The sequence below is a fragment of the Notothenia coriiceps genome, unplaced genomic scaffold (genome assembly GCF_000735185.1).
Source record: "Notothenia coriiceps isolate Sejong01 unplaced genomic scaffold, NC01 NC01_scaffold00012900, whole genome shotgun sequence".
In the NCBI taxonomy this organism is placed as follows: Eukaryota; Metazoa; Chordata; class Actinopteri; order Perciformes; family Nototheniidae; genus Notothenia; species Notothenia coriiceps.
In genome coordinates this window covers 63,712-83,580 of record NW_011345601.1, presented here as the reverse complement: position 1 = coordinate 83,580, position 19,869 = coordinate 63,712, and the positions used below count along the sequence as shown (strand labels likewise).

At 40.9% G+C, this 19,869-nt stretch overlaps 1 protein-coding gene across 1 annotated transcript; it reads right to left on the bottom strand.

Moving 5' to 3' along the window:
- Nucleotides 1-12,846: 12,846 nt before the first annotated feature.
- LOC104947665 (uncharacterized) lies at nt 12,847-19,526 on the bottom strand. Its single transcript, XM_010773723.1, has 5 exons — nt 18,602-19,526; nt 17,610-17,759; nt 17,016-17,096; nt 16,433-16,502; nt 12,847-12,937 (listed from the first exon to the last, which is right to left on the bottom strand). The coding sequence occupies exons 1-5, from the start codon at nt 19,524-19,526 to the stop codon at nt 12,847-12,849; spliced, it is 1,317 nt and encodes a 438-aa protein (XP_010772025.1).
- Nucleotides 19,527-19,869: the final 343 nt, after the last annotated feature.

Sequence of the window (19,869 nt, the reverse complement as noted above, 5' to 3'; positions counted from 1 at the left end):
TAAAGTATAGCAGGAACAAACTAAAGAAGTGTAATGTAACACATTTACATTATGATTATTTAATATATAAAGACATTATTATTGAAATTACAAAGATTAGATATACTTGTAGTTGATCTAAAATATTGCTGGGTGTGTTCAAACCTATCCCCTGTGTGCCTTGGAAGTCCATGAGACTTGTCTTTCTGTATTTGTGAATGAAGCGCCATCTCCTGGTTAAAACCTGAAATTGAAAATCTGGCAACGCCCTCTTGGAAAATAGTGGGAGGGCTTAACATTCCTCTATACTGGTCTTTGGCAGGTCGTAGGCAGGAAGCTGTAAACTGGAGTCCGAAATTCAGTGCTACATCTGTATATAATTGTGTTTATTTTAATGCTGTCAATCGAATGAAAAATGTATCACAGTAAAAATCTGAGATTAAACATAATCAAGAAGGATTAATCACAGGTTATTGGCCTGAAGTCCAACAATTTTCCGACATTTAAAACATGAACAAAGCCGCTGTAACAGAGAGCCGGTGTGATTCCCCTCTGTGTAATGTGCACTACACAGGGCATAATACCTTGTACTGCCAGCACTATCTGTTCCTACAGTAGTGTCCTCACTGCAACTGGCGCCTAGTGTTCTTCCTCCGTTTTTAATCACACTTAAAGCGATCAATTATAGTTGTGCTGTTACACCGAGGTAGTCACAGTTCTCACTGATATCCAGTGATCTAGAGTCAGTTCATCACATGTAGATTGTGCTCATTTCTACGCGCTCTCTGCCTCCTCAATGCCATGCAATCCATGGTAAACATTCAGCAATAAGGTTTCCTAATTAATTGCAAGCTTTAACATTGAGAGTCCTAGATTATTTCCATCAGGAGAGACTTATTTTTGATTGAGCAAAAAATGATAGACATGCAAATAGATTTTGGCTATTAGACCCCATCGTGATGTGTCATATATTTGAAAGGGGAAGCTTAGACGTAAGTAGAATATAACCCAACACTTGTTGTGATGCAGATGGGATGAAAAGGACACTGATGATCTGGTTTTGGCGAGGAGTGGACTTTTGAAGCTCGCTGATAGCAGGAGAGAAGCGAACATATTCAAAGTTTAACTGCAGCCCAATGATTGGCTGTTCAAAGTCATTGCAAAATGAACTTGGTTATCTAAAAGAGCGGACGCCCATGATTGGCTCATTACAGGCAGCTGGAGTAGTGAGAAAGTAGTATTCCTGATTGAAATCACGCTTTGTTATGGTGTGGCACTGTTTCCTGTTTTATATTGAAAAGTGTTTCTCAATGTCGAGGACGCTTCCTTGGTAGGACAAGTCCCTCAGAGAGGTCCCTCCGAGAGGTCCTTCAGAAGCGATGCAAGAATCCTTCCTAGCCTCGGAAAACGAAGACTGGTGGAACAGGTTAACAAGTGTGCAGGTGTGCGTCATATGCGAGGCCCCGCCTTAAATGGAGCGCGATTTCCGCCAAAGATTTGGAAATTGGTCCGTGCGCAAAGCATTGTGGGGATTTTAAGACCGCGGAGGATACACATGTGCAGCCTCGAAATTTCCCGCAACGAAGTACGCCGACGTCCTTCGGCGGCACTCGATGACGTAGCATCCTTGAAATAGTGGCTCTGGAGCAGCCTTCCTCGACATTGAGAAACACCCCCTGTGTTATGTCTGTTTTTACTTCCTGTCTCTGTGTTTTCCCACCTCTTTGATTTTCTGATTATTTTCACCTGCTACCCTTATGTTTTTTGTTTCTTGTGATTATCCACTATTAAATGTATTTTCTGCAAAGTGACTCTGTGTCCCTGTACTTGGGTCATCAACACTGTCTTCCACCACTTGACACACTTAGGTCATATTTTATGTTTGCAGGACAGCCCGAGCAATACAAGAGACTAGAGCCCCTGAAAACATGCAACAGGCCCCTCCGGATCGGACTTTCAAAGAGAGCCAAGACCAAAAACCTACATCGCCCCCACCCTTACAAGTGAGCCTTCACAAAGCAATCAAGGTTATGTATATGCGTGTTATGAAGCTTTTCTTTGTTGCCATGGTCAATAGCTGGAATGTTATTTTCTGCTTGGTATATCGTTCATGGATTTCTTCTTCTATGCTTTCTTGGTTGAGTTGTTCCTGTTCATTTGAACTCCCTGTTTATCCAGGGAAGTGTTGAATCCTCATAATGCCAAAATGTATGCATCTTCTAGTTTGAGGTTCCCATATAATCACAGTCTGCCGCTGTTTGCCCACAATCTGATTTGTATTTGTTGATAAAAGGAAATCTGCTTCCTGTTCATATTGTCCCTCCTGGAAAATATTCAGCTTTAAAAAAAAACATTTCTAGTAATGTTTATGTTGGTATTTATATGTCTATTTATATATTTATTTATTTATGAATGTATTGGCTTCTTTCCAACCTAGATTGGGTTTTATTTATATAATATTTATAAATACTAGTTTTAAAATGATTGCGTTCTATAAAATACATCTACTGTTCCCAGGTTTGTTATATATAATTGGTTCTTATGTGTTCCTCTGTGGGTGTATTTATACAGTATTCTACTTGTTCTGTGTGGGCGCACTCAGTCAGTAAATGAGCAGAGTTTGCCATGTTACTGTTGTGGTGTTTTTATACCAATAAACAGATTCACGTGTACTGTATGCAACATATCCTTGAGCAGTTCTGTGGGAGGATAGCTTTTGAAAAAACCTATTCACTGTTGAATTAAATAATTGCATAAAATGTGTTTTTATGTACTATACATGCTTGACAAAGGTACTTCTCAGGAAAACAATGATAGTCAACATATGTCTTTGTCTAATTAGTTTGTCAGCTGTGGGCTGATATTTCCTGCCAAATGATTGAATACTTTCCACGGCAAAACTACATAGATCCTAATTAGATTCACTCTTTTTCAAAAACATCCTCAACTAAATGTACTTCTTGTCATAGTGACAGACAAACACATTTAAATGTAAGCAACTTCCTGCCACTGCTGGAGCACAACAAAACAATAAATATAACTGAGGTGATTTCAAATGAAACCCTCCTTATCTCTTACCTCTCTGATGAAGCTATTGACTGCTAGTCTGACATGAATGCTGTTTACCTCACTAAACGTTGAGCAGGTTCCCAGATGCAACAGGTGCATAGATACTGATCTGATTTGAACATGGATTCAGCACTTGTCCTAGTGGCAGTGGCAGTGACACCCCAGGTCGATGGTATCAAGCTCTGTTTGGGTTTGTTTTCCTGCAAACCGCAGCTCCCTAAGTGTGAAGTAAACGCGATTGTTTTTGTTCTTAAGTCAGGCGGTTAGAGTGCATGTTGGAGACAGATCCAGTGGGTAGAAGCGAGGAAAACAATGACAGCTTGACTGCATCTGTTTGAATAAATAGCAGAGCCATATTTTCTCTGCTTACTTTTCTTTACTGGGTTGTTTACAAAGCAGCGTTGTAGGGCTGGAAGATTAGGACAAAGTAAGTAATTGCGATTGTTGAAAGTGATATTGCAATTGCGATATGATTTTCAATATTAAAGGGTACTTAAACAAATGAATTACAATTAGGATCTGTACCATACAAGGATGTTTTATTTAAAGACTACTATTATACTCTAACTTTTTGGGGTTTTCCCTTTTCCTAGTGTTAATGGTCTGCAATGGCTAAAATCCCCAAATTCCCTCCAGGCGGAGTATCTCTCCCCCCCTCTCTAGATTTGTTTTTATTGGCTGGGACTTCTCTGCACTGCAACAATACTTAAATCAGATATCCTCACATATGTTGCCTTTACCAAATACTGCGTTTGCATTTGTCTGTGTTGCTCTTTCGATAACATTTTGATTAATTGTGCAGCCTTACAGCAGAATGAAAGACAATTTGCTTCAAACACCAGTTGCCTGACTGTTAAACCTGGCATTGTAACTGATGATCTGAAACTTGAGGTGGTTTATTGAGTCTTTTTGTTAAAGACCAGAATAAAAATGTACAAAATACTTCTCTCATTTTGTTTTTAAAAAGACCAATTAGGATTGTTCTCTTAAATCTATCTCCAATTATTCCCTTTTTGTCAGCAGGAACCCCCCTGTATTTTATCAAAGCAATTTAACCATTCTTGGCTTGACTGATGTTTTTTCAAACTTCTTTCCTTTTTTCTCACCTGATCACATGTCTGAATCAAAATGGTTGGATTTATTTTTCTTGTGAATATAACATTCAAGGTGCAGCTTTCCAAAAATAATTGGATTCAGACGCTACGCATTCTTTTAATCAGGCACAGTCTGAAAGCTGAAGGACTTGAATTAGAGGTTTTTCCCAGGTAATAATGAATTTGTCAATGCTAGTTGCATCTGAGCCATATTTAGTTTGTTTGATGATTTGTCACATGGATATGGATATTTCTTCACTCTGTAGCTGAAAGCCTATTCCCCCCCGGCCATGGATAAAGACAGTTTGTATTTCTAAAAAAATTGATATACACTAACTTAATGTTCCATGCTTTGTCTGGAAATTCATTCCATCCATTTGTATTTCCTATCAATTACACACAGGCCAGTAATCTTTTGTTTTTAGTAACACTTCACTTGCAGTGCAGTGGAGTGCGTAAGCAATGCACTATTCTTACATAATTTTCAAATTTCAAAATTAGCATTATGAGGCATTACAACATGCTTTGTAATGAGGGTGGCAAATGAATTCCAGACCGTTATACAGTTAACGAGCCAGACTGATCATTAGGAAGTATGCTCTGTCCTAAAAAAAGTACTTGGCCTACATACTGTAGGTACATTTGAAAATAGACTGTGAATTTGGAAATGCTCCAACTGCTGCAGCTGGTGGATGAAAGATTAGTCTAAGATAGAACTTTAATCGAACATTTTGAGGTCATTTAAAAAAAATTCTATATTTGCAACATAATTAGCACCAGGAATAACCAAGTGCTTAAAACTGTTTTTAACCCTTATGTGATGTAATCTTTCATTTTGAATTGTTCGGTTTACATTGTAGTGTGTTTCTGATTATCCAAATGAGGGAGTTTCAGGTGGCACAGCTCCACACTAGTGGAAGTTGAATGTTAACCTTAGCATGCTAACATGCTAATTTAAAGCAAGTATAATGTTTATTATCCAAAGTGACTTACAATAAGTGCAATAAACCATAAAGATTCAAACTAAGGAGAATAAGAACAGTGCTGACATATTTACTTCAAACAAGCAATATCATTGTAAGTGTTTGTGCAGAAGTAAAACTCTTAAGTGCGTTTTCTTTATTTTTTTCTTTTGTTGGGTATTAGGTGTCTAGGTTTAGTGTGTTAGAATGCATTCACTATTTAGCACTATGGCAATTTTGTACATGACAAGTTTCATGATAAGTTTCATGACAAGCCATCCAAAAGTTGTTGAGATATTTCAGTTTGGACCGAAGTTGTGGATGATGTCTGCTGACCAATACAAAGCCATGTTGTTAGTGTGACCAAAAGGATTTCCGTAAATACTGTTATCGTTCTATGTTAAACTGTTATTTTTAAATGTTAAGTAACAATGTGCATTGGACTCACTGATGGAGAAATACTTTGAGGTTTAACAATGACCCATGCCCAGTTCTGGCTTTTTTACCAAGCCCGGCATTTTGTGCAATGTGGACCTAACACGACTTTTTAAATGTTCACACATTAATATACAGTTACTTTTCCACTATATTGAAAAACAGAACCGCTACGATGGACACTTTTATATATTATCCCACACTCCCACGAAACAGACCCCCACCCCTGCCAGCATGTGTGTTTGTGTGGTCCAGCCTGCCCAATGGAAGCTAGAGAAGGAAGACACATCTAGATTACAAAAAACATGCATTTGATGGTCTACAGTAAATGGCAAAAGCAACCAGAAAAATCAGTTAAGGTTGATCCGCTTTTTGATAGATGTATAATAAATAATAAATCATAGTTCATGCATTAAATTGATAATTCTTTTTTTCATTTACGTCAGATGTGTCAGGGTTCCTTTAGAAACAGGGACAAGGCTTCTTCTTTTCTTACAAAATGACTCCTCTCCCTTTTCACAAAAGCACCACTGTATAAATCACGTACTGCAAATGATGATATAACGGCATAACCAGGGGAATCAAGATGTTGAACAATTTGAGAAATGAAACCTGACAGGGATTTACATTCCTTTGTTTTTAGTTCTTCCCCACCACTAAAATTAAAGGGATAAGGCAGCACTCATTTGATTATTTCATTAGGGGTAAACTTGGCATATTCCCATCATGAGAGTCCGAGTAACGTTATTATGCTTGTGGAGAGACCTTAAAAATGCGGAATACCCCTTGTACAATTTCTATGGTTCGCCAGTGCAGAAAGAAACACTGTCCTACAATTGGAAAGGTCTGGATAATAATGCGTATCACACAATATGCCTCAAATTTCGACTTCTTCTTGACCCATGCTTCCTCCAGAAATGTCAGCCATGCGGACATTAACAAGCAAAACATCTGATCAAATAGGAAAATAATGGCTTGTTGAAAAGAATCTTTATAGTGCGACGGTTACTTTGAGTAAACAATCTTAAGGTATCTGTCTGCCACATTTCACTACATGCTGATGCATCTTTGTATTATTATGAAAGCAGAAGCTGTATCACACTGTCGGCAGACTACAGCGTCTCTCCAAAGCAAACAAGCAGGGCTTAAGCTAAGAGAATGTGTGTGAAATGCAATTTCACACACATTACAGCACTATATGTCTATTCAATCATACACACACTCCCTTACAGAAGGTAAGCCTGCATGTATTTGCTGCCTTTTCCAGATCAATAGCAATCACCGGGCCACAGTAGCAGAATCAGATGATCGACCCGGAGACTAAAAATACTCTGGAATATCTATCGCCTAGCGGGCTGCTGAGTCCAATGCTTCACTGTGATGCCATTAAAGTGACCAGAACTAAACCCCTTTGATTCTACATTTAATGGATACTTCCATCATAAGTGCATGATACACATTATTAATCTGTTGATAAATTGTGAAAAACCAACTCTGGCTGTGATTTTGGACAAGTATAGTGTTCAGTGTGGGTTGTAATGATTTCAAAGTTGTTGAATCAAACTTGATTTATCTCGCCCAATACCTAAAAGTGGACAATTTGTGAAAACTTGAAATATTGACGCTGCTGATTTGCTCAGATCTGCACGCACAGTAATCTCTACTTTGGTCCCGAGCAGATCGCAACGTAGCGAGTCTAGAAAAAAGGCAATAAGAGGATTTGACAGTCGAGTGTTACAACACAACTTTGCGATATTGTTTAGCCTGTTCCTGAAAATCTTTAATTAAATTGGCGTTGACTGAACAGAGACCCGTGTGAGCTCGACAAACAGCAGTGTCGGTTTAATAAACAGCCGCTGACTCATGACGGAGCCTAGATCAACTCCGCGGTGGGGGATTGGGGATGAGGGGGGCGACTCGGACAGCTGTTCTGAGCTTTTATTAAAGCCCTGCACACAGAATGGTCAACAAGACTGCTCTACGAATGCCAGTTCATATGTTTGTTTACACTTCACACCATATGCTGCCTGAAGATTTAAGAGATTAGTGTATCCTTTCAACTCGGAATAAACGATGGGAGTCGGCTATGTTCGTGATCCCTCCTCTGCCCAGTCATGACCAACTACAGTATAAAATACAGATTCACTGTATAGAGAGATTTAAGATTTCTGTAACTTATAAATACAAATGTTGTGTCTTCAGTGAAGATGGACCTACAAGGCCGGACTGGGACAATAAGTCAGGCCGGGAATTATACACCACTACCGCTACCACTACCAGTTTTTTTTTGTGCCATTTTGCTGGATTTATTTGTCAATATTTACAGTGTTGCTGCCCATAGTGATAGCCCTATAGTTTAAATCTACTACCCCAGAATAAACATATGGACAGGGGCAGAGTTGGGTGTAACGCGTTACAAAGTAATAATATTACTTTTGTCGGTAACGGAGTAGTGTAACGCGTTACTTTTATAATTCAGTAATCACACTACAGTTACTAACATTGCCCCGACACGCGTTACTTCGTTACACTGACAGACAAGAGGGGTTTCCGCCGCAGGTTTACGTAATCTGCGCGACTTGCGCATCCACATCTCTGCGTGCAGTGCTGCATAAACATGGCTGAGTCGGCGATAACTTTCGAGGGGTGGAGGTATGCCCATTATTTTGAGTTTGTCCGAAGAATAGACAGGAATGTGACTGTGAGGTGCAAACTGTGTCCAGGCCAGAAGCTGTTATCCACGGCTGTAAACACCACGTCAAACCTCAACAAACATCTGCAAAGAAAAAATGCTAAGGTGAAGCTAATAGCTAAGGACCCCCGAACCCAGAGTGAGGATGTTGTGAGTGCGCCGCCACCGACTCTGAAGCAGCAAAAATTAGAATTTGGAAGACCGGTAACCAAAGCAGAGATGGACAGGCTTGTAGCATCCTTCATAGTAGAGGACATTTTGCCCATTTGCACAGTGGAATCACCATCGTTCAGAGATATACTGCGCAAAATACAGATAGCTGGAGACAGAGGACAGCCATGGTCAAGATAGAAAACATTCAGCGAGCTATCTGTGATTCAGCTTATGCGACAATGGGAGAACTGAAACTAAAGAGACATTTTGAAACTTTAGCAGTCTGGCGTGATCTGCTGTAGGGAGGGCGGCCGGCCCTGCGAGTAAAGTTACGGGTAAAGTAACGATAGTTTATGTGAGAGTGTAACGAAGTAGTGTAATATATTCTATCTTTTTTTTAGTAAAGACCCCATCTCTGGAAGGGGTTACTATTTTAAAAAAAACACACAAACCTAAAAGCCCTCAAATAGGGGTAGTTATACTCTTAGCTGCATAGACGCTTATTGTATATTTATATCATCAGACTGTAAGAGGTTAAAAACATAACTCCAAGATTTGTAAGTACAAACTGAATTAAAAAGTATAAATAATAAAGATATACTTTAAAACATATTCTATATAAGAGAATCATGTAGCCATATATCAGTTGTTTAGTCGTATAATTTCAAACAGGGAGAACGTGATGATAATATGAAGATCACATTATATATGAAACATAATGATGACAGTTTATAACAAGTGAATGAAATGGTGTTTGGCATTAGGCCAGGTTTTGTAGGATTGTCATCGTGAAGGGAAGAACCGTTTCCGATGAACCCCCCTTGGTCCTAGAAATGGTGGTGGTGATAAGTGGTTAGGTCCGTTGAAGGGAGAAGGTTGACTTGGGCCCTGAGTTGGAAGCAGGAGGCCGAAAGGGGTGGAGGAGGGTTGCGCGTTGACACCTGGAAGACAGCTGATGGAAAGGGGGAGAGCAATATATTCAAGAGGGATTACACAGGTGCATGATTAGGCGCCTTGTGAATGGAGGGAAAGTGAGTAGGTTCAGCTGGAGTGGCGCTCCCTATCATATTAGTGAAGGGAGCGAGTATGCCATTGACGCGCAGTAAACGAAGTCATAGGTCTTCCTGCCTGAACTTGCGCTGAGCTTCATTTGCAACTCACGGAGAGACGTGATGTAATGGAAATACAGTTTATTATCGGGTCACATATAAGTACCCAATGAAATATAATGATGAACAGTTTAGTAACAGTGAATGAAATGGTGTTTGGCGATTAGGCCCAGGTTTTGTGAGGATGTATTCGGGAAGGGAAGAACCCCCGTCTTCCGTTGAACCCCAAAAGAAGTGCGAAAGTATGAGTACTGAACGTGACTGAAATCTTACCTTGTGGGATGCATGGAAATCTATGGATGAAATGACGAGGTTAATACATGTGGGATTTACAGACATACTGATGCCTCCTAGGCATCCTCCCTGGACGTACAGGGCTTCCTGAACGTACAGGCCATCCTGGACATACAGGACGTACGGGGCGTCCCGGACGCTACGGGGCATCCCTGGACGTACAGGGGCGTCCTGGACATTACAGGGCGTTGCCCGGACATACGGGGCATCCCGGAACGAACGGGGCATCCCTCAGGACGTACAGGGCATCCCGGGGGTGGCCGGACGTACGGGGCAACCTGAACTTCGCAGGGACACATTTTTAATACAGACCGAAGGTTACAACCTGGACGTACAGGGTTGACAATGCAAGGAATAAACATGAGCCCCGCGGGGCGAGATATACGTGCTCCGACATGCTAGAACCACCACCAGTTATATGCAGTACGTACCAAATTTTAAGGGTTGGAGAGATCTTGGATAGCCAGCACGGCCACTGAGTTCGGACGAATGTAGGATGAGAAGCAGGTTGTTGTAGGGAAGGAGGAATAATTACCTTGATTGCGGCAGGTTGCGCTGCACCTATCCTGAACGAGGCCCTGAAAATGCTCTTAAGACACCCACCGACCAAGTATATGCTGTTTACCATAGGACCGGAGAGATCTTGGATAGCTGGCACGAGCCGAGCCCGGCGAAGAGCGAGACTGTAGACAAATGTAAATGCGGCTGTAGCTTGAGTACAAATGATGTCATGAAATATCAAACGCTGTTAACCATAGAATTAGTGACAACCAAAATATATGAGTGCAATTATGAGCAACATGAAATAAATATTTGCTAGGTAAAAATACTGAACATGACCCATGATATAGGCACCGAGGCCTCTTCCACAACGCTAACTTTTAAAAGTGGTGTTGGCCAGGCTGGAAACCAGGCATACCGCTTTCTTGCGTTGCCAAACTGAACAAATACGGTTGCCCTTTTTTAGATAAACGGGATGAGGGTTTTCACAAATCAATTCAAGATGCTATACAGTTCATACATCATTAATAATGGCAAAAGTTTGCCAAAAGACATGTCTCACAATCGCTTTCACACTAGCAGTAATTTAGACCGCACGTTCACTTCTCGAACCTACAGTGGTAGTAAGACTGGTGTCCACACCTCCATCATGCGCTGGTCGTATCCGTCGGGCCCGGGAAATGCAGTAGTCTCGCTGCCTCTCGCTCCCTGTTCTTCATGAGATCCCGTCCAATGAATCTATGACACGCCTCGCTAGTCTTCTGATCATCCGTTGTCTTCCCTTTCAAGACGTGGCTTTTCCTTGACCTTCTGTGCTCGACCCCACCATAACCGTCCATTGGACCCTCTCAGGCATTGAAGTCTCTTGATTGGCCAGTACTAGATACATTGTCTAATGCGTTAAGGAACATGGAAAACCTCATAGCTTTACCAACCATTTGATACTAATTCCTCTCGATGCCGTATAAATTACCTTAAATCTATATTAAATATTATTTAAAATGTGTTTACCTTTTTATAGAATTGATTATAATTGATGCAACCATTTTTCTATGTAAAGTTCCCGTTTTGCACTTTTATTGTTCGGCTACAGGTAATAAGACTCGGACTCTTATTTTGAACGAACTTTCTACCGCACACACGAATGAAACATGTCTCTCCCTCGCTTTCGTTCGTGGTTACCTTACGCTTCAATCAGTGAATCACTTTGAACATTCGTTCTGACGAAGTTGAGGTGTCTTGCGCTGAACCTCTTTTACCGAACACAGTCAAAACAACTTATTTGCTTTGCCATTGTGTAAACAAACACACGCGACCGCGCACGCGCAGTAAACGTGCATCGCTTTCTGGCTCCGTAATCACGCCGATGGCAGTGCAATTTAAGATATCAAGTCCGACTGGTCACGACAATTAAATATCACTCTTAAAAAATATGAACATTTATCTATTTTGGGGTGCACGTTTTGCTGTCCTTATTTCTTATGTTAAAACTGGTTGCCACTGATGGCAACCAAAGTCCAAGAAGTGGTTGACATTTGTCTGATGTTTGCCCATGCAACCTGCAACCGTTACTGTCGAGCCCTGATATATGGACTAGCTTAATCAGCAGTTTAATTACCCACGGTGAGACGGTAATGCTGATGTGCTGGTTGGGTGATTTAGACTGTCCCTTCCTATCATCTTACATTGAACATCTTCTTTCTCCCTTGAAAGACCCCCCCAAAAAAAACACGGATGGCAGCAATCCCGTGGCGTGGTTGAAGCTTTGAAACTGGCGTACTTACTGAGCATTGTACGGTATATTTACCCCGCCGCATAACGCATGCTGTAACGCGTAACCCGGCGAACTGCTGAATACCACCTTTAACCCTGAACCTAAAGGCAACCTGCCATAAACCAACTTCTCATCTTTTTCTCTCATCCTTATTCTTCTTCTCTTTCCTCTCATTTTCTCTTTCTTACCGTTCTTTCTTTTTTCCTCCTTTTTCTTCGTTCTCATCTCTTTTATGAGGCTTTATCTCTTCCTTGTTCTCTATCTTTGCTCTCTTCTTCACCTCATTTTCCTTTTCATTCCTCTCTTTTTCCTCTTCTCCTTTTCCTTGCCTTTTCAGCGGTGAAGGCGCGGGAGGAGGCGAAGCCTCAGCCTGTGCCACTGAACCTGCTAGCCGTCTATCGACGCACTTAGTGTGCCAGTACTGGCGTACGTGAGTCCGGGAGGATAAGTAGCTTTCGATGGATGTAGCTTAAGCCCTTTTGCCTGCCTGCAGAAGGGTTGGTAGATTGAAGCCAGCACATCGGATGAAAGGTCTCGCGACCGATCGGGCCCGTTCCGCCGCGATGAAGGCCGGAAGCGCCGGCCCATTAGAGCCTCCATGCAGCTCGACTGCTCTCTCTCGACTTGAAGGGCGTGCGTCAATTTCTTGCCTGAAAGTAGCCCTTTCCATTAAGCCGGAGAACTGTCTGTGGAGCCCCGATGTCCTTGTCTTTTCCTTCCGCGTCCAGGGTTTGCGGGTGGCCGCTAGAACCGCTCAGCCAAGCTGGGGAACGTCGCCTGCTAGCTACTCCGAACGACTGGCGCGACACCTCACACTACGTCGCGAGCTGGGCACGAACAGCCAGTCTGGGCCGCTGTCCGCCCCGTTTGACACCCTGTGGAAGACAGCGTGATGGACAGGGGGACGAGCATATAGCCGCAGAACCGCATGCGACGCGTTCGTAAAAACCCGAGTAACGTTAGCACTTAGCACTCTCACACATCAATATACCTCCACAAAAGCACATGCCACTTTCCTTGTCCATAGGGGGTTTTGGAAACGAAAATACGGTCGTGGTCGGACAGGGGGCCACCGCCAAACTTTAAGAAGGTAAGAGACGTTTTTGTTCTAACCGACTTAACATACATCAGCTGACCCCACCTGGGGATTTTGCGGCAGCTTTACCGTGTCGACAAAAAACGATGGTCTCGATTACCCCGAATGGCTGAATAGGACGGACAGCCGATAATTGGTCGAGGCCGGCGTGCGTACCCCGTCATTACGCGAACACGGTATACACACTCCGCCCGCTAAGGTTTTGTTTCTCCCCTGTGTGTCTGCCTTGAACGCAAGTACGCTGGCCTATCTTTAGTATCTGTATATCTATATCTGACCATTAGATATCTGTATTTTGAAATTGTCGTTTTAACACCGTAGTTTTACAAATTATAGAATAATTAATTACCAGTGTTTCCAATTTTACTCGCGTTCCGTTTCGTTGGCTAACGTTACCTAAAGCTAGCGCTACACTAGTTAAGCTACGCAATGGTTGTTGCTCTTGCTCCGTGGTTGCAGCCACAGGGTCTTCGCCATGAAACGGCTTGTTCTACTATCGTTTCCCGGCCATGTTTTCCAAAGGAGAGTCTGGTTCGTGCCTATGAAGGTAAGCTGACGTTACATTTTTGTCCATGTCACGGTGAAATGTAAATAGGGAATGGTAGTGACTGTATCGCCGTTATATAGAGATGGCGGATGCTGAAAAGACCGCACATAAAGTAAAGATAATGAATACATCTCTATTACAAACCTGTGTGGGCTTATATGATAAGTCTTATTAGTACAACGCAGCATAAACGTTCACCATGTAACTAAAGATTGTAGTCAGGGAAATCAGTTTTTGACAATATCTGGACTAATAACAAATCACCTCTGGCTGGCAGAGAACTCTCTGCTCCATAAGCTTCTCTTGGCGTAAAATCAATGTACATTTTACATTTATATTCATTAATATTCCATCCCTCACGAATATTTGTATATATAATAACTATAATTTGTTTTTCTGTATGCTTGCTGCAACACAAAATTTCCAAATTGGGATCAATACAGTAATATCTTATCTTAATTAATTAATAAATATAACTATTATAATTAGTTTAGCAGCTGACACCTAAATTTTCAATATGCGATTAATCTACCATTTATTTCTTTAGTTCAATTTCGTCTATAAAAAATGTAAAAATAGTGAAAATGGTTTCACGAGCTTATTCAAATTGCAAGGTTACTATCTTTAGTGTTTTGGTTTTAGCCTATGTACTCGTACTGTCTTAATGCTCTTACAGCTTCTGTGCACGCGTGTACTTCCATGAAACTATATGTGTATATCTTTCCCCACACAGACGAGCCTGAACAGGAAAACCTAAAACTCTAACAACCACACACACTTGCAAAGGCGAGTAAATGTAATTAAAAACAATTCACCATTTTTNTTCATAAACTCAACAAGTACTATACTTGGGCACAATTTTGAGATACCGTAATTTTCGGACTATAAGCCGCGCCTTTTTTCCGATTTTTCGCCGCTGCGGCTTATGCCGCAGCGGCGAAAAATCGGAAAAAAGGCGCGGCTTATAGTCCGAAAATTACGGTATCTCAAAATTGTGCCCAAGTATAGTACTTGTTGAGTTTATGAACTTAGTTACTTTACACCATGTGGCTATAAAGATAGAAAGACTTAAGCCTTGCACAGAGGCATGAAAATACATTTTCAAAATGTTCAATACTGCTGCCAAAATGATAAACTGACTGCTACACAATTTAAAATAAATGCTTTTATATATTTCTATTAGATGTGATTCTTTGGCGTTTCTGTTATTATTAACACTGCTGCTTTAGTTGTTCTGCTAAAATCCTCTGTTATTCCGTGGGGTGGGGGACCCGGGGGCTCGGATCCTTGTCACCTTTTTCATACCTGATGAGTTTGCATCCCTGTATGTTAAAAAGCCTCAGTCACCTTAATTCATGTAATAAAAACATCTCAGATCGGTAACACTCAAAGCTAAATGTGCAATACCATGTTCAGCTATGTTACTATTTATAATGTTATTGTTGGAAGATGTACTTATTGAAATGATTGAAATGATTTCTTAACTTACAGTAGGCTATTTTTTACAATGTGTGTTGGAAGGATTTATTAAATTACAATGAATATTGTCGTTGTTGAAGGCTTTTAGAGAAGGGTGAACTATAAGCCTGAATTATATAACATTTTATACCTAAAACATAAAAGCCACAATAAATGAATCAGAATTATTCTAGTTGTTTTTACCTCCCGTATTGCTTTCAACCCACCAGCTTTTATGGTGTTGTTACGTCACTAACTGTAAGCTTGTCACATACAGTCTATGGTCACTCAGAGTAACCTCCTGTTAATTTAGCTGCTGGAGAAGAAAGATCAGGGGGGAGGGGGGGAGAGAGCTGTGGTTGATGGGCCATTAGTTGTGTAAATACACAGCTGAGAGCTGCCGTTTCATTCAGACTGTTTAAAAAACGGTAACAACGGACTATTTTTCTTAGCGGATGCATGTCAATTTAAATCAATACAACTATTTCTTAAATCAATACAATTATTTTCTAAATCCATAAAAGCATTTCAATTAATATTGGGAGTCATGTCGTTACTTTGTTGAGAATGTGGCCATGTAATAAGCGGGATAATTTGCAGCGACTTGTTCCTTATGGGGAAAATAACACCCTTCATGCAGATCAGGATCCCTCCGCTACGCTTTGGGATCCTGATCGACCGACGAAGCTCCATTAAAATATACATATTTTTGGTGAATTACTGAGTTTAGGCACGTTAATAACGTTTTAATGAAGTTGAATACAGTATATTCATATGTGTCAGTGATTTCATGTCAATTCGGCGAACATAAACATAAATGATCGTGGTGAAGATGATGATTAAATTAGGATTAAAAATCGAGAGCCGGGCTGCATTTCATCCCGTTCGTTTTTTTCGAATAATAAAATTATTTTGTTAAATAACAACATGGTGATGTTTTGTAAATGATTACATGTCTCTTATTTAGCACAGTAGTATGATATCCGTGACATATGGATCATAACAAAGTTCCGCTGTACATCCAGCGTACTGTATCTCACTTTATTTCACATGAGCTCCAGTGTGGAACCCCACTGCACCCCCTGGTGGATCAATGATCCATTGCAGCTGGCTTCATTATAATTACATTTATCTATCACGGGGGCGGTCTCAAGTCAAGCTGGAGGTTTTCCCTTGAGCGAGGGCAGATCACGTACCAATCACGGCCCTCGCGTTCCAAACTGTCTGAAATGAATCGCTACATCTGTAGCAGTCCTGTGTGCCTGGTACCCTCCATTGAGCATTGTGTATGCATTTGTTTGGGCTCCAAAGCCCCACATAATATTCTGCCTCTTGGTTTCTGTTAGAGGTTGTAAAGAACAAATGGTGATGGTTTATTTTCCTTTCCAAAGCTGACAAGGTTAACATAGTCCTTCACAATGTGCGGAGACAGAAGGCATGCTATTAGACTTGATTTATTTCCTCATTCTGACAAGGTGAACACGTCTCATCTCCTGGTACACAGGTTGTTAGCCTGATGCTCCTTTTAAACATTCAGAGGACAGCACACTTAACTCCCAGCAGACACACTGGGGTTTATAATGCAGCGGAGAGCAGCTGCTATGCTTGGTCACATACTTTTGTTTTTCTTTCTTTTACGTTCTCAGTTTACTTTTATGTCACAATATGGTCAAAGTACCTGAAAAGTCACTACACTGATTCATAAAATTGTCAACTAACAATATGGAAGGACATTAAAAACCTTTCAAATTATTTGTAAAGTGCCCTTTCTTACAGAATCTTGAAACCAAGACCTACATTCTATCAATAAAATGCTCAGGGTCTTTTGTCTGCAACTACAATAACAACTCACTGTGGCTCAGTTGATCCACGAGCGGCTGACACCCGAAGGACGGAGACCACATTATCTTTTTCTGCTCCATCTCCCGGGTGTCTGAAAAATAAACACATTGACGGTTAGAGACAGCGAGAAGGGACCTGCTAATTCTGTCTTTTTTATTTCTCTGTTTATCCTTAAACAACATTCATGCCATTGTTATCGTTCAATGGCAGCTAATTAAGGGAAATTCATATTTGAACATTAATGACAGGAAGCTGAGTCAATATGAAAAGACAAATCAATAAAAGCAATTGTATTCCCTCAATGAATTAACCTAGCTGCCCTTTTGAAAGCCTGTCACCCGACAGTCTGGAAAATAAACGCGGTACTAAAAACACTGGAACAAAAGAACACTTAGCTCTAATTAAACCAATCTCAACCACCGTTTTTCAGACTTTATTTGAATTGTTTATTTTTGCTTCAAAGAAGTTTTCCGGTCGACCGAACACATTTTAATTAGTTTCACCCTTGTTATGAACACTGATTACAGGGACACTTATTTTCTTCCCAAAGGCATAATAAACTTTTTTGGCTGACTTTAATCTTTTGAAAAATAAAACAACAAACCTTTCTGTTTCTCTGCAGGGCGCATGGATGTTTCCTGGCCCAGGTGGCTGCCGAGGGGCACCTCCTGCTCCCCGTCCCAGGGGCCAGAGGGACGAGAAACCACTGCATCGCCTCCACACATCTCCAGGCTGCCAGCTTCATCCGCATCATCTGAACAATATGCAACACACAGCAAATAATTAGTATGGGAGCAGTGTGTGATGCTTGAGGTTTTTCTGGCATTTCTTTTCCGCATTATTGTGGTGTCAAAAAGACAAATAAAAAAACTGACGGTCTGTTCTCTTGCCTAATGATCATGTTTTATCTGAAATGTGTCTAATTATTCAAAGAGGAGCAGACAGTTTGACTTTGATTTAATTTTCTAACTTTTGCTGAATTGGCAGTGTTGTTTATTACAATTAGTTCTGTGCTTAAAATTTGACTTGAAAATGTAAAGAATTGTTAACATGTTAAAAGAAATGTTTACAATATTATTAAAAAGTAAAATCCTATGGTAAATACATTTTAAGTGCATTTCTTTCTCCTTTTTTTCACAGATTTACAAAAATATTTGCCAAGAGTTACATTCAAACATTATTATATTTCCAGTAGCAAGCAAAAAGTTGTGATTTTGTCGGGGGTTACTGGATGTATGATTTTGTTAGCAGTCACTTCCTGGAGGGTTGTTGTGACCGTGAGGTTTCCAAGCAACCAGATAAGACTCTCGGCATCAAAGCAAATAAGAGTTTCCCCCCCAGAAAAGTCAAAATATTGTTTTAAGATTTGCCCACAGAGCTACAGTTCTACTTCAGTTTCAGTATCTATTGCAGTGTAGGAAACTAAGACAAAGACAGTGGCATTTGTAATTGAAACATGGATAGCCATCAATCTGAATGGTCAAAGAAAAGTTTATTTTGGTGTTTACAGCTGTACCTCATAACTGATGTCAATACTACTGGAACCAGTCCTTTGTTATAATATGGATGTATTAATTGTGTTCTGCTTGCAGTTACCTGATGATGTGTCTCTATAGTTTCCTCCTTCTGGGCTTCTGAGGTGTTCTTCTTTGCAGATTGAAGTGTCATCCTTCAGGGCTTCAGTTATATCTATAACCTGCTCAGGTGATGATGCTCTGCTCTCACTCGCCAAATCACCCAGACTGATTTCAAAATACAAGTTCAACTCTCGCAACACCATGTCAAATTGTTTTTTCATCTCAAACTTTTCGTCATTCACATCGGAGGCTAGACTGTCGCTCTTGGAGGGAACAGGGAAGGGCATTGATCGTGAGTCTAGCTCAACCCCGAAGCACTCAAAGGAATTAAAGGATGATTCACAGTTAGGCTGTTGCTCTGGACGACCAATAGCAATGACAGGGGCCGATGATGCTGGGGTACATGCTGGGAATTGATTATAACTGGTATCTTGACTTAAAAATCCCTTAGCCATGTACTCAGTGTGACATTCAAATAAATCCATCTCCTTCTCCTCCTCTTCTGGTACCTTCTCATGCTCATTGCTCTCTGCCTCTGGCATAGAGTGTTGAAGTTGTTGCTGCCCGTCTAGGCTTGTAAGGAGAGGGCTGTTGCTCAGGCCATCCTCATATTCAAGTGAGAGCTGGATCTTTTCGAAAGTGTCAAAGCCCCCCGGCACACGGTCGTTGAGAGTTAAGGCAGATGGCACAAGGGGAAATCTGTCAGTAGCGTTTAGGGCTGTGGGGTTGCTGTCAGCATTTTGTAAATGGTGTAATTCATGAGGACTTGGCACAACTGCATCGCTTGTTGGGGGGGAAGTGAAAGCCGAAAGGTCATCTTTATTTTCAAGCATGAATGTCTCAGCTCTGTGTTGGTAATCAGAGAAACCAAGCTTGTTTTCTTGTTTCTCGTTGATTTTGCTTGTTTTGTCCTCTGTACAATTACTGATGCATTCCTCAGTCATGTTTTCTTTCTGTTGTTGATCATGCTCGGATTTCTCTAATATCTCTAAATATTGCACATCAGTTTTAACACTTGCCTCTTCTCTTTCCTGTTCCTCTGTTTTCCCTTCCATTGTTGTTATCACAACATTGTATGAGTGATCAGAGAAGCATTCAACGTTATTTCCCAATTTCTCATCAAGGTGTGTGAATGTGTTGCCATGTTTACTTATATTACCCTCTGTCCAGTTGATGTATACCATGCAGTCACCAGTTGGTTCTTCAGTTGCGTGTTCAATGTGATTTTCTACTTTGTGCAGAAGATTTCCCTCCATGACTGGTGAGTTTTCAGTTCTTATTTCTTCT

Coding starts and splice junctions, on each gene's coding strand:
- LOC104947665 (XM_010773723.1), bottom strand. CDS start 19,526: ATGACTGAGGAATGCATCAGTAATTGTACAGAGGACAAAACAAGCAAA. Junction 17,760..18,601: donor CTATAGAGACACATCATCAG/GTAACTGCAAGC, acceptor CATATTGTTCAG/ATGATGCGGATGAAGCTGGC. Junction 12,938..16,432: donor TACACAATGCTCAATGGAGG/GTACCAGGCACA, acceptor TGTCTTCCACAG/GGTGTCAAACGGGGCGGACA.